This window comes from Pelophylax lessonae, assembly GCF_965119305.1.
Source record: "Pelophylax lessonae genome assembly, chromosome: 1".
Classification (NCBI taxonomy): Eukaryota; Metazoa; Chordata; class Amphibia; order Anura; family Ranidae; genus Pelophylax; species Pelophylax lessonae.
The window spans coordinates 749,587,349-749,605,247 of NC_138768.1; the positions used below are offsets into that span (position 1 = coordinate 749,587,349).

Here is a 17,899-nt window from a genome sequence, read left to right on the forward strand (position 1 = left end):
CTGTAAACTGTGATAAAAAAAGGATAAAAAAAAAGGAGCAGCCATCTAAGTGTATCTATTTATTTGTTTAAAAGCATACATATCAATAAAAGATTGCACTCACAAGATTTGAGGGATTTTCATGCAGATCATAATCCTTCTTAAAAAGTCAGTGGCTTTAGATGGGTCCAGAGGGATGGATAACACAGTTTTGAATCCCCACTGTGCCAACCAGAGTCATCAGCGACAGTGGGGGCTGTGCTGGATGACGGGTGTCCATGAGCAGGTGAATGAGCTGAAGGTTTTGACCAAGCGGGCTGTGGACAGAGGGGGCTATGGCATGGAAGCCAGGGAGGGCTTTAGCCTGGACGTTGGCAATGATGGAACACAAACCGACATGGAGACTGCGGCCAAAAGCCATCGGGAGTCGGGACGCAATAACGCCCCAGTCTCCATGTCGGCTTGCTCACGTCCAGGCTACAAATAAATGGATACATTTAGATGGCTGTGTCTTCTTTTTTATCTTCTACTAATGTTATTACACAAGTGTTTTTAGGGTGAACGTAAAATACTTGCGTACAGATACGTTTAAACACGTAAAGATGCGTATGCATACATACAGTAACTCGTTTTTTATGTTCATTTATTTTTTCCCCTTTGTTTAAACTTAATTTACACGCTCACAAACATGTATACATGCATTTATATGCGTAAGCACAGATGTTACAGATCTGAAAACGGCTCATATTTACGCACCAGTGTGAATGGCTCCATTGAAAACCTAGTATGTGGCTTTTTGTTTTTTTTTTTTACACGGCTGTGTGAATGAAGCCCTAAAGCGTAACTCTAGTTTTGTTTAAAAAAAAAAACATTCTATGTACATTACAAGGATTTTAACAAACTTTGTTGCAGTTTTGGTATTCTGAAGAAATCCATGTGTGTTTGTCTATATCCATGTAGGAAAGTCAGTCTAATGGAAGTGGTTTCATAATTCTTAATCAGCTGTGCACCTGCAGGGCTCTAGTGAGGTAACCTGAAGGGCCTGCATCGCTTTTTAGACCTGTTCCTATTGGGAGTATCTCATAATACAGGAGTGTGTAATGTACAGAATGCAAGGGGCGGCTCCATCTATTCTCCCCGATCCCATTCTGGCTCCATCCACCACCTTAATCTCATCTTGGCTCCATCCTTCCCCCTGATCCCCCGATCTCATCTCGGCTCCATCTGTTCCCTGATCTCATCTTGGCTTGACCCATTTCAGCTCCGTCCATCCAGCTCATCCATCCCACCCATCCCAGCTCCATCCATCCCTTCCCAGCTCCGTCCTTCCTCCCCCCCTCACCCATCCCAGCTCTATCAATCCCCCCCACAACAATCCCAGCTCCATCCTCCCCTCCTCATCACCCATACCAGCTCCACCCACCCCCCACCCACCCCAGCTCCACCCCCTCCCCCACCCACCCCAGCTCCATCCATCCCCCCCTCACCTACCCCAGCTCCATCCATCCCCCCCCTCACCCACCCCAGCTCCATCCCTCCCTCACCCACCCCAGCTCCATCCTCCCCCCCCTCACCCAAGCCAGCTCCACCCACCCACCCCCCTCACCATCCATTTCCTCACCCAGCTCCATCCATTCCCCTCCTCACCCACCCCAGCTCCATCCATCCCCCCTCACCCATCCCAGCTCCATCCTTCTCCCTGATCCCATATCAGCTCCGTCCATCCCCCACACCCATCCCAGTTTCATCCTTCCCCTTGATCCCATACCAGCTCTATCCCCTGCACCCATCCCAGTTCCATCCACCCCCCCTCACCCATCCAAGCTCCATCCATCCCAGCTTCGTTCCCCCCCCCCCCTCACCCATCCCAGCTCCATCCACCCCCCTCACCTATCCCAGCTCCATCCTTCCACCCCCCCCCCTCTTCCCCATGCCTCCTCTGCAAGTCTCATGTATATAGAAATAATCACAGACCTCAGATCAGCCGTTCTCGTGGTGTGCTGCTCCCCACCTCCTCCTCCTCCGTGTACAGGAAAACACAGGAAGGAGGCAGGACGGGTGCAGTGCACTCAGATCTGCACTGGCCTGAGAGTGATTTTTCAGAGGCAGCTGGGGAGAGATGCCGGCTGGCATGTGTTACTCGCAGCGTGCGGGAACCAAGCCGCCTGCTCCGGTGCAGGCTTTCCAGGACTCAGTCCTGATTCACCAGCGAATCGGGGATGGTTGGGAGGTATGCATTCTGTGTACAGAACACCTAAAGGTAGCCATATTGCATTGCATTTTCAGAAAATTACAATGAAAAATGCCAATGAAAAAGAAAAGTCCATTCTTAATAACATTCAGTTAAAAAATGACTTGTGTCGCAATTGTATATGCTATATTATTTTTTCAATATTTGCTATTTTTTCCTCCATGAAAGTGGAATTACCCTTTAAGGCCCAGGTTAAACAGACATTCAAAGAAGGCACTTGGCATGCGTTTCTGATCCTTTTCAAGTGCACCTCAAGTAACAGGCCTGATAGAATGTGCACCTGTATATGGCTGGCTATTGTGGCTTTGAAATGGATAAAACATTCGGTCATAATATCGTTCCTGGATCACCACTTCAAATGAACATATTGAATACACCAGTTTATCCACTGGCCAAATGAACATCACCTTAAAGCGGAACTTCAGCTTTTGTTACACTTTACATAGTTCCTTTGGGCCAGTCTGGCCCAAACAAACTATTTCCCTCAACAATATATGAGGCCGCTGGATGTGCTGAATAAACTGTATGTAGCTGAGACTACATACAGCATACCGCACTGTGTTCCGGGTTCGAGCCAAGACTCCTACCCGGAAAACACAGAAGGTTCTATCTGGGCAGTGCCCAGCCATTTAGAGAAAGCAATGTATTCTAGCAATGAATATAAAGGTTACTCTGACTGGCTGAGTCAGAGAGGCGGGCTGAGATGTCACAACCTCTGACTCAGCCAATCAGAGGAAGCTTTGTATTCATCGATAGAATACATTGCTTTATCTGAATGGCTGAGTGCCGATCAGATGGACTCTGTTGTGTTCCGGGCATGAGACAGGAAGGTCTTGGGACCCAGAACACAGTGCGGTATGCTGTATGTAGCTTCAGCTACATATAGTGTATACCACATATCCAGCGGCCTCACGTTAGTGAGGGAAATAATTAGTTTGGGCCAAGCTGGCCCAAATGTAAAGTGTTAAAGCTGGAGTTGAGCTTTAAAGATAATGTAAGAATTTACTAAAGTTTGGGGTAGGCAGGATCTGGCAAAGCTGTGAACAGTGACCAATCCGCTTCAAAAGTCCGCTTCTTCAGTTAAAGCAGAGCTAAACCCGCCTATCCTTTATAGCCAAGCAAGCTGCCATCTTGGCCTCTGTTTGATCTGCCAAGGGATGCAGGGTTTTCTCTGTTTTTGTCTCACTTGCAGTGACACGCAGAGAAGGGGAAGCTACACAGGAAAGCTCCATATTTTAATTTTTAAGCATATAAGAGACCATATCTTCACACAGCGAGAGCTGTTATTGTCTCTGAAATTGCAGAGCATTTTTATATGGGAAAGCCTAGATATAAATATTAATTCCTGCAGTTCCTCATTAAGGCTAGGTACATACTTGTACATGTGCTTTGGTGCATTTTTGCAGAGCACTTTTGATGTGTTTTCATACTTCATGCATGGTTTTTTTTTTTTTTGTAGGAGATTGATAGTTAAATACAAAACCCTACGTATGTACATGCATTTTTGATACACTTTCATTGAATTCTGTGGACCCAAAAATGCACCTTCCTGCATGAAAAAAGTCTCTGAACCTCTTCCAAAAGCACATCGCAAAAAACTGCATAGATGTGGATGGGGCCCATAGGAGACCATGTTAAAGCGGAGCTCCACCCAAAAGGGGGAGCTCCTCTGATTTGCACCTCTCACCTCCCACTGCCACATTTGGCACTTTTTTTTGGGGGTGGGTGGGAGCAGGTGCCTGGCTTTGACAGATACCCACTCCCACTTCTGGCTCAGATCGCCGTGGCGAACTGGAGCAGAAGTTCGCCTCCTCCTACCCCCGCAGTCTTCTGTGACACATTACAGGTCCCAGAAAACGATGGGACCATTCAGAAGGCGCATTTTTTTCTGAAGGAGTCTGGAGCTACTCTTTAAATTGATTGTTGTGCATTTCTGTACCCTTAAAACGCACAGGTGTGAACCTAGCCTAAAGTGTGTGTACAGCCAAAACATTTTTTGATTGTTTTGGATAGAGTGAAGAATGGGTAGAACTCCCATTCATTTTTTTTTTGACCTCTTAGACCCTGATATTACTAAACTTGTTCCGACTGTATACTCCCGTCTTCAGTCGGCCGAGGCTAACCCCTTCCAGCTTGCTCAATGTAGATGAATGGTTTTGGTTCCTGGGCTATCTGAGGAGGCTTCAGAGGTTTGTTTTCAGGAATTCATTAGTTCCGCTGACAGATTCATACAATTCACATTTATACACCATCTTCATTATACTCTTGCTAAGTTGGCCCGCATGGGATTTGAAACTTCAGCCACTTGTCCTCAATGTGGCCTTATGGGAGCAGATCTTTTATATATGTTTTGGGTTTGCCTTATCCTATCTACATATTGGCAGGATCTGTTTTTTCTTTTTTTTTTTTTTTTTTTAAAACACTCTTCACTTGCCTGTACCTCACCCCAGGGGTTGGATTGCTGAGTATTTTGAATGACTTTATACCTAAATTCTATTTATATAAGGGATGTTTACATTCCTTGTAATAGGAAACAAAAGTGATTAAAAAAAAAAAAAAAGTAAAGGGACAGTGTAAAAATAAAAAGCAAAATAAAGAAGAAAAAGAAAATATAAAGTGCCCCATCCCCCCCATGCTCAAGCACGGAAGTGAACGCATACGTAAATCCCACCTGTATTTGTAAACTGTGTTCAAACAACACATGTAAGGTATTAAAAGTAGGTCTACCTCCGAAGACAATCAATAAGAGTAAAGAATGGTGCATAACATATACACCCGTGATCCGGAGTGAAAGACCAAAGTCCATATAATGACCAAAGACTTTGGTCTTGCACTCCGGACCGTGGCTGTATATGTTATGCACCATTCTTTACTCTCTTATTTATTGTCTTAGGGGTAGACCTGCTTTATATTTTGATTTGTTTTAAAGTGGCTAGCTTTGTTATTGTATACATTTTATTATACATATCATTTGTGGAGTTCTATGTGATTGTGCTTTCACTCCTCTATGCTGAGGCGCAGTGGTAGTTTCCATTTTTAGAGCGCCTTTTGGATGGACATTTTTACATGAAAGGTATTGCCACGATCGTTAGAGCAAGAGCAATAATCTTAGCACTAAAATGCCTCTAACTCTTAACAGGTAACCTGTAAACAATTTTAAAGCATCACCTATGGAGATTTTAAGTACTTTAGTTTGTCGCCATTCCACGACCGTGCACAATTTTAAAGCATGATGTGTTAAAACAAAAGTTAGCCCAATTTTTTTGTATGTTTTTTTAAATTTATTAAAGTGTATTTAACCACTTACCCACTGGCCACTTAAACCCACTTCCTAACCAGAAGAGTTTTCCGCTTTCAGTGCTCTCACACGTTGAATGACAATTACTCAGTCATGCAACACTGTACCCATATGAAATTTTTGTCCTTTTTTTCACACAAACTGCGCTTTCTTTTGGGGGTATTTAATCACCATTGTTTTTTTTTGCACTATAAATGAAAAAATACCGAAAATTTAGTAAAAACAATGCATTTTTTTTTCGTTTCGGTTTTAAAATTTTGCAAATTTAGTGATTTTTCTTCACAAATTTCTGCCAAAATTTTTACTGCTACATATATTTTGGTAAATATAACCTAATATAACCCAAATCAGTATATATTTGTAGCAGGTTTTCCAGGCCTGTGGCCTGATGTGGGTCTGCCATCGGTACCGGTTACCTCTCCAGCCCATGTGAGCTGCGACCCTGGGTGTGAGCACTGAGAAATCGACAACTCCGGCATCTTTGTTTGTTGTTTTATTTGATTTAAAGGGGATGGGAGAAGGGAATGAGTGGGATACTCCTTTAGGCTTCAACTATATACACTTGGGACTTTGTTCCTGAAAAATGCCCATTGGCGCTTCCTTGACGCCAGCCGGCGCCAGCCAACGCTCACTAACTCTGAGAGCACTCTGTTACTCAATAGAAGTGCTGAACCCTCGACTTGAAGTCCAGAAGATCCAGGACTGTGAATTGTAGAACTGCTGACACTGCTGTTCTGCAAAGTCACTGAATACCTCCCTCCCGCCTTGCACTGGCTTGAGGTAGTATGTTGTAGGATTCTGAAAAGCTGCAACTTCCAACTGGCACACTCTGTATAATTCAGGGCCCAACTGCAGGCGCCCCCTTTAACCTTGAACTCTTCAAGGTCCACTGACTATGTACCCCCTCTGTCACTTCAGGGTCCTCAACCTAGGTACCCCCTTTCACCACTAGCTGGCACTGGATCTCCGAACCTCCTCCAGAGGGGTCCCCTCTAACTTTAGGCAGACCCCCAGTGGCAATCCTCATTACTCACGACCTGTGTAGGCTTTCCTGGGACTGGACCCCTCTGACTCTCCGCAGGTTCTCGGCACACTGGATCCCCTCAGCTTAGCTCAGCACTCTCTGGATCTGCAGGCAAAACCCTGAGATCCTCTTCCTCAGACAGGAGGAGAGAAAGTTGTTCTCTCCCTCCTGGGACTCTGCTCCCACTAAAGACATTGTGTCATGCACCACCCCCAAACTTATACCCACTCCCAGAATCCTTTGCAGCATAATCTGCCTTCTCGGGTAGTTACAAGCCTGGATGTGTCCCCTGATTGGGTTTCCTCCACTGCCCTATGAGAAGCCTCTCACAGGAGCCAGTGGGGAGACTCCTCCCTTCAGCAGGCACACCTGGAAACCATGACACCCTGACTAAACAAATCACAGCCCTGCTGTTAAGCAGACAAGGCCCACTATATGTTTACCTAGCACCTACCTGTAGGGTGCTACATATTATTTGGTCTTTGTGAAGGTTATAGTCTTCATGCTATGGTGCCAATCATTGAAAATTGTTCACACCTGATGTACTGACGGCCTATCTCATTTCTTGAGACCCTAACAAGCCAGTAAAGTACAAATAACCCCTTTTTTTTTTAAGCATACATTCCAAGATATTTATTATGAGGCATAGTAAGTTTTTTGAAGTTGTAATTTTTTTCCACAATTCTTTGCAAAATGAAGATTTATTTTTTATTTTTTATTTTTTCACAAAATGGTCATATTGTTTCTCACACAATGTATAGGCATACTTGCAGCTACACCCCAAAAAACATTTTGCTACTCCTTCTGAGTATGGAGATACCACATGTGTGGAACTTTTCCACAGCCTGACCACATACAGAGGCCCAACATCCAAGTAGCACCTTCAGGCGTTCTAGGAGCATAAATTAGACATATCATTTCCTGACAACCTATCACACTTTTGAAGGAAAATGCCCACAAAATGTCCCCATTTTGGAAATAAAACACCCCAACACATAATCTAGGAGGCATAATGCGTCTTTTGAACATGTTATTTTTTTACCTTTTTTTTTTACTTTTACACAGTATAGACACATACAGAGGCCTAACATGCAGGGAGCACCGTAATTTCCTTACTTCCCATTACAATTTTGTGAGGCACTGATGAGCACTGTAGTGGCACTGATGTGGCATGGATGTGGCACGGAGGAGCACTGATGTAGCATGGATGAGCACTGACGTGGCATGGATGTGGCACGGATGAGCACTGACATGGCATGGATGTGACATGGATGAGCACTGACGTGGCATGGATGTGGCACGGATGAGACCTGACGTGGCATGGATGTGATACTGATGTGGCATGGATGAGCACTGACGTGGCATGGATGAGCACTGATGTGGCATGGATGTGACTTGGATGAGCACTGACGTGGCATGGATGTGGCTTGAATGAGCTCTGACATGGCACGGATAGGGCACGGATGAGCACTGATGTGTCATGTATGAGCACTGATGTGGCATGGATGAGCACGAATGTGGCATGGATTAGGCATTGATGTGGCATAATTGAGGTATGGAGGAGGCAGAGGATGGGTGCAGCTGCAGTTTCTCTCCTCGCACACTGTACCGATCACTGTGTACAGCCTGCAAGGAGAGAAATGAACCGGACATGCGCCAGTTTGTTGATAAGTGATCTCTCCGTCATGTGGTAAAGGGCCGCTGCCATTGGCCCTTTACCACGATCTGTGATGCGCCGGGTCCGAGCCCGAACACGTCTGTGTTCATGCCCAAGGGGGCGTGTGGGAAGCGTGATTCTGGGAGGACATCATAGTACGCCCTCCCAGAATAAGACGACTGTGCTGTAGCCATCATTCGGCTATGGCCCGGTCAGCAAGTGGTTACAGTGTAAAAAAAAATTGAGTTTGCAATATTTTATGTCACACTTTTGCACAGCGGTCTTTCAAAGATTGACATTTTTTCTCTAGGGTCTCTACTAAAAAAAACATATATATAAATGCTTGGGGGTTCTAAATAATTTTCTAACAAAAAAAAAATGTTTTACTTGTTATAAAAAGTTCCAGAAAAGGCCTGGTCAGCAAGTGGTTACGTTGATTTATAAGGGTCTAGCCTAGTCCAAAAAGTTTACAAAAATCTGGATGTCTTGGCTCGACATAGCATCCTCTTTTTGGAAGGATATCCCACTGTTTCAACAATTGTAATTTGGGGTATGTTAATCTTATTTTTGTTGGCTTGCTGGTACCATTGCTATGGGCTTTTTAGCTGTCCTGTCTATTATTGTGGGGGAGGTGGCATTGGTATGTGTGGTGTGTGTATGTTTGGTGTACTTGTTTTTGGAGACCCTTGGTAAAGCTGTTTTCGTAATGATTTATGGGCTCTCAGTAGCCATTCAGTAATGTACTCTTTGTCTATATATTCTTATCGCTCCTTCCGTGGAGATCTTTTGTATGTAGTTATCTCTTTTTTGTTTTCACTGTGTTTGCATACTTTGTTGTGCATTTGAGAAAAGTAAATAAACACCTTAAAAAAATATATATATTTTTTTTTGCCCCATATGCACTATTGGGGACAATTCCGTTATTTCCTATTGCAGGGACACAAGTTAGAGCAAATCTCCCGAAGTGAGGAGAATTTGACTTTATTGTCCCTGGAACAGGTGTCCCCATTTTAAGATTTCCCTTTACCTCTTGCTCTGGGGAAATCATAGCATTTCTACTCACTTTTCTTCCTCAGTGACAATGGTTACCAGGACAGAGTGGTGGATCACTGACAAAAATAAAAACCTGGCAGAGGATCTAACCTTTCTCTATCGCTCATTGACAGACGTAGTCTTCTTGATTCTCAAGAGCTGGGTTATGTTGTCTCCGCAGGAGTAGGACTAGGCAGAATGACAAAACGTTCTGGCTCCACCTTAGGGGCAGTCCCTGAGGGTATATCCTCCCTCTCTCTGCTACAGGGAATCAGTTTTTTTCTGTCTAGTCAGGAGTAAGGACCTAAGTTCCTTGCTGGGATCTTTTGGTCCTGGCAAGACTTTTTTTCTTTAAGAAAAAGACATTTTTTAGGTAGTTTTCTCCAGTGTTTTTTTCCTGTGAGATCTTCAAGCAAAAATGCCGGACTGGGCGACACTTGTGGTCACCCCAGCCGGCCTACGAGCGCGCGCAGACCATGGCATTGCGCTTGGTCGGCCGCGACATATTCAAGTAAGTATGCAGGGCCGGGCGACGGGCTGGATGTTGAGATCCAGTGGTCACCCCGGTTTCTGCCTACGAGCGCGTGCAGACCAGTGCGCTGGGTCGGCCGCGACGGAGTCCCAGTAAAGGGACTGACTTTGCGAGTTAAAAGTCTCGCTTGGACGCCAGGTACCAGAGAGTCGAGGCGTCCACAAACCCCCACCCCGGTGGAGAGGGTATTGTGAAGAGAGGGTGCCTGTCGGTTCGGTATGGTGAGTAAACGTTCCCTTTTTTCCTCATTATGAGGCAGTATATATTATGGGCCCCTCCATATATGGTCAGTATATATCTGATACTTACAAGTCCCCCTTGTAATACAGCATGTGTTTGTGGGAAGTGGACTTGGTTCAAGAGCTAACACTCTACCCAGCAGACTGTAACATTACAGCAGACATAGGAGGTATAATCCTACCTTATGTGCAGTGTATCTCTGTAGATCCATATGTCACCTCTTAGCAGAGTGCAGGTGGATGTGCTGGGAAGACGATATCGGCGGTCCGCCGCCATTTTGCCGTAGACCGAATGCATGTATGTCCTCAGGTCACGCCGGCCGCCATGTTTTTGGAGTCTTATGTCTCTTCTATGGGGGCGGCCATGTTTTGTGAGCCCAGCTACCTCGTGGAGGGCTGGGAACGCCGGAAGGCGTACACAGGGGGCGGAGCCACGCCTTCTGCCCGGGAAAAAGCAAACAGCTCCTTCCAGTCTGTGTAAGACAGACGCTGACTGCAGTTTGTTGGAAACTGCACTGCATCGGTTGGTGAGCCTTGGGGGTCCCTCTCTCTCTCTCTGGGATCGAGAAGCAGGTACTCTGAGGGGCGCTATTGCGATAGGGGGAGACACACACAAAAAAAAAAAAAAAAGAAAAAGTTTTTTTGTTTTGCTGGCAAAGGTGTCCTGTATTAACATGGACCCTGCCACTCATGTATCTCCTCCGGATCCCCTCGAGGGGTCTGCGGGATCCTCCAGCACCCCATTGACAATTGAATCTTTGTCAGCTATTATGGAAACTTTTGTGTCCCGGGTGGAAGTGGCTTGTCAGGGACAGGGCGCAAGAAAGCGACCCCCGCCTAACCCCTTATTATCTGAAACCTCGGATTCAGACTCTGAGCCTATTTCTGCAGTTGCAGGTACTTCATCTGGTATTGGTGTCTCGGGTCCTGTCTCTTCAGACAGTGAGGAGGATGTTTCGGCATCCGCCATAGCCCGAGAGGAAGCGTTGGTAAACGCACTCATTGTATCTGTTCAAGAGACTTTAAGGTTACAGGGTATTCCATCAGAAATAGCTGAAACTGAGATCCCTTTTGGGACTAAAAAGCGCATCAAAGTGGCGAAGGTTTTTCCATTGCCCAAATGTTTTGGCAATCCAATCGAAGAAGAATGGCGTCTGCCAAAACGCACTTTTAATATTTCTAAACGCATTGACAGGCGTTATCCGTTTGAGGAAACCCTTATTAAGAAATGGACAGAACCACCTGTGGTGGATTCACCTATTGCTAGATTGAATAAAGCCACGGTTATTCCTTTAGAAGACGCTCCGTCTTTTAAAGATCCAGTGGATCGCAAGATAGAAGCTATGTCTCGCACCATGTTTTCCTTGATTGGATCAGCTTTCAGACCAATAATTGCTATTGGTCTGGTTTCGCAGGCTGTAACTGAATGGACCAAGTGGTTACGCCGGGACTTAGAAGAAGTCCCTCAGGCGGTATCAGATTTGTTGGAACAAATGATACAGGGGTTACAGTTTGTATGTGATGCGGCGTTAGACGCCACTCCATTAATGGCGCGAGCATCAGTCTCAGCAGTGGTTCTCAGGCGTACACTGTGGCTAAAAGGTTGGTTAGCCGACCAAGGTTCCAAAAAAGCATTGGCTAATATCCCCTTTTCAGGAGAGCGTCTATTTGGAGCCAACTTAGATGAGATCATTAAGGATCTCACCGGTGGAAAAAGCACCTTTTTACCGCAACATTTTAAAGGTAGAGGAACTCGTCAAAGACGAGGGCCTTCTTTTTCTGCTCACAAGAGGTTTTTTCGTCCAGCGGGTGAAAAAACTAAGTCCTCCAAAGCTCCTACAGGAGGCGTCAGGGGTCGTTGGTCGGGCAAGCAAAAGCCCGCCCCCTCCAGACCTGAAGATAAACCATCCAAAGCCTGAAGGTGCGCCCCCACCCATAACTGGGGTGGGGGGACGTCTTCGCCGGTTCCCGGATCCATGGCTTTCCAGAATCCCGGACAAATGGGTTTGCGAAGTCATAAGGTCAGGGTACAAGATCGAGTTTCGATCTCTCCCACCGGCGCGATTCTTCCCTTCCAATATCCGACTATCCGCAGATCGTTTAGAAGATCTGCGGAGAGCAGTCACAGATTTACTACAACAAGGAGTGGTAGTCCACGTTCCTTGGACAGAACGGTTTCAAGGGTTTTATTCAAACCTGTTTACAATACCCAGGAAAGAGGGCAAAGTGCGTCCAATTCTGGACTTAAGAGCACTCAATTCTTTCGTCAACATAAGAAGATTCAGAATGGAGTCCATTCGCACGGTAGCAGCCTTCCTGCATCCAGGGGATGTCCTAGCGTCCATAGACATCAAGGACGCCTATCTTCACATTCCCATTTTCGCAGGACATCAGCGTTTTCTACGCTTTTCCGTAGAGGAGAACCACTATCAGTTTGTGGCGTTACCTTTCGGTCTCGCCACGGCTCCGCGGGTCTTCACAAAGGTGTTGGCCCCAATGTTGGCACTTCTGCGCCAAAGAGGTATATCGATTCTAGGTTACCTAGACGATCTTCTGCTTCATGCAGAGTCTCCTCAGACCTTGCTACAAAACATAGAAATTACTATGATTTCTTTACAGGAATTCGGGTGGCTGGTGAACCAGCAAAAGTCATTTCTGGTTCCCACCCAGAGGCTCGAATATCTGGGTCTAATTCTAGACACAGTCAGGACAAGAGTTTTTCTTCCGGTAGGGAAACTCCGAAAGATTCAATCTGCAGTCCAGTTGTTACTGTCCAACAGCTGGTCTTCCCTTCGGACTTGCATGAGGGTTCTGGGGTTGATGGTGGCTTCGTTCGAAGCAGTCCCATTTGCCCAGTCCCATACCCGAATTCTTCAGCAAGAGATTCTTCTCAGATGGAATCGGAATCCGGAATCCCTGGACAATCAGATCCGATTGAGCAAACAGACCAGAGAGTCTCTGGTATGGTGGCTTCGGTCTCCGATGCTCAGCCAGGGAAAGTCTTTTCTGCCAATATATTGGACGACAGTGACCACGGATGCCAGTCTATCCGGATGGGGAGGAATTCTCGGTCAGTTATCTGTCCAGGGACTTTGGTCCCCGGAAGAATCCAGGTTACCGATAAATGTATTGGAACTGAGAGCGATCAGACTTTGTCTGATTCACTGGACCGAGCAGCTCCAGGGCAGCTCGGTTCGGATCCAGTCGGACAATGCCACGGCCGTGGCTTATGTCAATCACCAGGGGGGCACCAAGAGTGCCCGAGCGGCCAAAGAAGTGGCTTGCATTCTTCGCTGGGCGGAACGATTTATTCCAGCAATCTCTGCGGTGTTCATTCCGGGGGTGGAGAATTGGCAGGCAGATTATCTCAGCCGTCAGACCCTGGATCAGGGGGAATGGTCCCTCCATCCAGACGTTTTCCACCAGTTGTGCCTACGGTGGGGCACCCCGGATGTGGATCTGTTGGCATCACGATTCAACAGGAAAGTTCAGAGATTCGTGGCTCGCTCCCGCGATCCTCTAGCAGAAACCGCAGACGCACTGATCGCCCCGTGGGGGCAATACCAGCTAATATATGCCTTCCCTCCTCTCGCGTTACTGCCAAGACTTCTTCGCAGAATAGAGGAGGAAGGAATCCCAGTAATCCTGGTAGCTCCGGACTGGCCTCGTCGAGCTTGGTACGCCGACATGGTCAGACTGGTGGCGGACGTCCCGTGGAGACTTCCTCTCAGGGAGGATCTACTGTCTCAGGGACCGATCTTCCATCCTGCTTTACGATCGCTGGCTTTAACGGCCTGGCTATTGAGACCCAGGTGCTGAAGGACAAAGGTTTGTCAGCTTCAGTTATTCCTACTCTAGTTGAAGCAAGGAAAGCGACTTCCAGAAAGATTTATCATCGCACATGGAAGTCCTACATTGCATGGTGTGAACCTTTGGGGTTCCGTCCTCGGTCTTATTCGATTAGTCGAATATTGGCTTTTCTGCAACAAGGGGTTGAGCAGAAACTGGCCTTGAGTACTATCAAGGGTCAGGTCTCAGCATTAGCCATCTTCTTTCAGAAGCCTTTGGCTACTCATTCCTTGGTGCGGAATTTCATCCAGGGGGTGCGACATCTGGCTCCGCCAGTGCACGCGCCGTTACCCCCCTGGGATCTTAATTTAGTGTTGTCGGTTCTTCAGAAACCTCCCTTTGAAGATATTAGGGAGATTCCTCTACCCATGTTGTCCCAGAAGGTGGCCTTCTTGGTGGCTATTACTTCTGCACGCAGGGTGTCAGAACTGGCCGCATTATCTTGTCGTTCACCATATCTGGTGGTTCATAGAGATAAGGTGGTTCTTCGTCCGAATCCATCCTTCCTACCAAAAGTGGTTTCAGAATTTCATCTGAATGAAGAAATTGTATTACCTTCCCTGTGTCCTAAGCCCAGTCATCCTCGGGAGTTTGCTTTACACTCCTTGGATGTGGTCCGGGCAATCAGGGTATACTTGAAAACAACAGACTCGTTTCGCAAGACGGATTCACTTTTTGTGATCCCAGATGGACCCAAAAAGGGGTTGCCTGCATCTGCCGCGACCATTTCCAGATGGATCAGACAGACGGTAGTACAGGCTTATTCTATTAAGGGTCGGGAGCCCCCGTTCCCTGTTAAGGCGCACTCCACTCGGGCACTTAGTGCGTCATGGGCCTTTCGCCATCAGGCGTCAGTGGTCCAGGTGTGCAAGGCGGCTACCTGGTCGTCGGTGCATACCTTTACTAAACATTATAAAGTTGATGTAATGGCATCGTCTGATGCCTCGTTTGGCCGCAAGGTTTTGCAGGCCGCAATTTGAGGAGACCAGTGGTCTACCTCGAGGGTTTTTTCCGTTGAAAAATTTTTCTTTAGTCTCATTCTTTGTTTATAATGAGCCTTTAAAACTTCTAGTTTGGCACCGGTTGGGCCTTCTAGATTGGATTTGATTTTGTCAATCCCACCCCTCATTTGTGGCACTGCTTCTGGATGTCCCAGCTCTTGAGAATCAAGAAGACTACGTCTGTCAATGAGCGATAGAGAAAAATGGATTTTTGTAAGAACTTACCGTAAAATCCTTTTCTCTTAAGCTCATTGACAGACGTAGTACCCGCCCCTCTATCATTGAGTTGGGTTGGGTTAAATTCTCTGTACTGCTTTAAACAGAACTGATTCCCTGTAGCAGAGAGAGGGAGGATATACCCTCGGGGACTGCCCCTAAGGTGGAGCCAGAACGTTTTGTCATTCTGCCTAGTCCTACTCCTGCGGAGACAACATAACCCAGCTCTTGAGAATCAAGAAGACTACGTCTGTCAATGAGCTTAAGAGAAAAGGATTTTACGGTAAGTTGTTACAAAAATCCATTTTTTCCCAATTTATACAAAAATTAAAGGTTTTTCCTAGAGATAGACTTTTTGAAAATAGTCGGCTTAACTTAAACAATTGTTAAAAACACACACTGCTAATTTTTTTTTTTTTCTCCAAAGTTAATTTCTTTTTAAATTTAAACCATTTATTCTGCAGCTGTAGCTTATAAATGTGATTTATTGACATTCAATGAGATTCTTGCATACAATCTGATTTACTGTATAATATCCTAGTAAGACAGCTGGTCCCATGCAGAGAAAATGAGCTTACTGAACTATTTTTAAACATAAAGAACTACCCAGCCTTTCCCTTCAGCTGAATGCAGCAGAAACAATGTAAGTCTTATAAATATCTAAAAGCTAAAATTAGCAGGCGCTAGGACCTCAGCTACTGCCAAGTTTTTGCCATTGTCAGAAATTGTTGGTGCACTGCGGATTGATACGCAATGGTGATAAATAATGCATGCAGCATCTCTCTTCAGGTTGTCTTTGAAGTTTGTTTTTCTCTAGGCTGAATGATAGACTGAGATAATGTATTTGCATGATAAAGTTGGAGATAAACAATTAGCAGTTCATTTCACATGTCTCCTGTTGTGAAAGGCATGTTTCCAGTGGACCAATCGGAGTATAACAATTTGAAAAGCGCATTGGAGAAGCTAACTTTAAATGATTCCAGTGTATCTGTTAACCGGGACAGCAGTGCAGCGCTTGGAGCTGGATGGAGGTTAGTGTGTTCTGTTACTGCTGGATGGAGGTTAATGTGTTCTGTTACTGCTGGATGGAGGTTAATGTGTTCTGTTACTGTATATTTGTTTCAGTACTTCTACAAAGAATGAAAAGAAAACTATTATAATACTAATAAGCTAAATTAGATATTTGAAATAAATAGAAATCCAAACAGGGACAATTTCTTGGGTATGCTCAGGAAAGGAGAACGATCTTGAAGGCTGAAAGATAGTTAAAGTGGAACTAAAGTTCCACTGTAAGAAACAGGGAGCAGACAGGCTTTTTTTGCAGAAAAGACATGCAACAGTCTCTTTTTGCAATAAAATATCTTACCTGTCTTCTTGCTGTCCTCTCTGATGCTGTAAACTATCTGCGCATGTGCAGCTCAGCTTACAGCGCCATGCTGAGATGAATGGCTCATGCACATGCGCAGGAGTAGCGTCATTCCTCTCCAGCCAATGAAGAGGCCCGAAGACCGGCACTCAGAAGAAGATGCTGGCACCGGTAAGTTAGCGTTTGATAGGTGAGTATTCACCCTTTAGTTCCGCTTTAAGTTTGCTGTAAGCTTGGACGTAGATGGCTCCAATTTTGACTGATTTCTACTGAATGGTTAAAATTGGAGCAGTGGGTGCCCTTGCAAGCACCACCAAGTTACACAGATGTCAATTCAAAGCTTATTTCCAGGTTTACTGTCACTTGTCATACTGTCCAAGCTATTTCCCACACTAAATGGTGTGCCTGCTGGGTGCACCTATATAAACCGTATGTAGCTTCAGCTACATACAGTATATAACACTCTGTACCAGCTGTGTGATGCAAACTTCCCATTCCACACCCAGAACAAAATTAAGTTGGTTTGAAATCTGCAAAGCTTCCTCTGATTGGCTGAGATGTAAATTGTGACTTTATCTGCCCGCCCCTCCGCTGCCAATCAGAGCAAGATTTGTATTCATTCGGAGAGTACAAAGCTGCCCATGAATGTCTGGCTCAATTTGTGTTCCGGGTATGGGATGGGAAGTTTGCGTTTTACAGCTGCAAAAAAGGGCTGTACAATATACTATATGTAGCTGATGCTACACATAGATACAGCACTCCAAGTGGATGCAATTGTTGGTTTAGGAAATAGTTTTTTGGGCCAGCTTGGCCCAAATTAACTAGTTAAAGTGACAGTAAAGTTGGGGATCAAACAAAAATTGGCAGCACCATTGTATTCATGCAGCTGCAGCTAATTTATATTAGTCACAAAGTATTTGCACAGGTTTGGAAAATAAAAACGAATATTGCCCATTATTTTATATCGAAACTGTTACTAAACCCAAGATTCAGCATTCACTACTCACTACAGTGCATCAGGAAAGTATTCACAGCGCTTCACTTTTTCCACATTTTGTTATGTTACAGCCTTATTCCAAAATGGATTAAATTCATTATTTTCCTCAAAATTCTACAAACAATGGCACATAATGACTACGTGAAAGAAGTTGGTTGGCAATCTATGAAAATGTATTAAAAAGAAAAAAAAATCATATGTACACAAGTATTCACAGCCTTTGGCATGACACTCAAAATTGAGCTCAGGTCCATCCTGTTTCTACAACTTGATTGGAGTCTAACTGTGGTAAATTCAGTTGACAGGACATAATTCGGAAAGGCACACACCTGTCTCTATAAGGGCCCACAGTTAACCGTGCATGTTAGAGCACAAACTAAGCCATGAAGTCCAAGGAATTGTTTGTAGACCTCTGAGACATGATTGTATGGAGGCACAGATCTGGGGAAGGGTAGAGA

At 45.4% G+C, this 17,899-nt stretch overlaps 1 protein-coding gene across 1 annotated transcript in view; it reads left to right on the forward strand.

Moving 5' to 3' along the window:
• GUF1 (GTP binding elongation factor GUF1) overlaps positions 1-17,899 on the forward strand; it is a 136,295-nt gene that overhangs the window by 67,747 nt on the left and 50,649 nt on the right. The window contains exon 11 of the mRNA XM_082272230.1: positions 15,986-16,109. Within this exon, the coding sequence (XP_082128356.1) occupies positions 15,986-16,109 (124 nt within the window). The remainder of the gene's footprint in view (positions 1-15,985; positions 16,110-17,899) is intronic.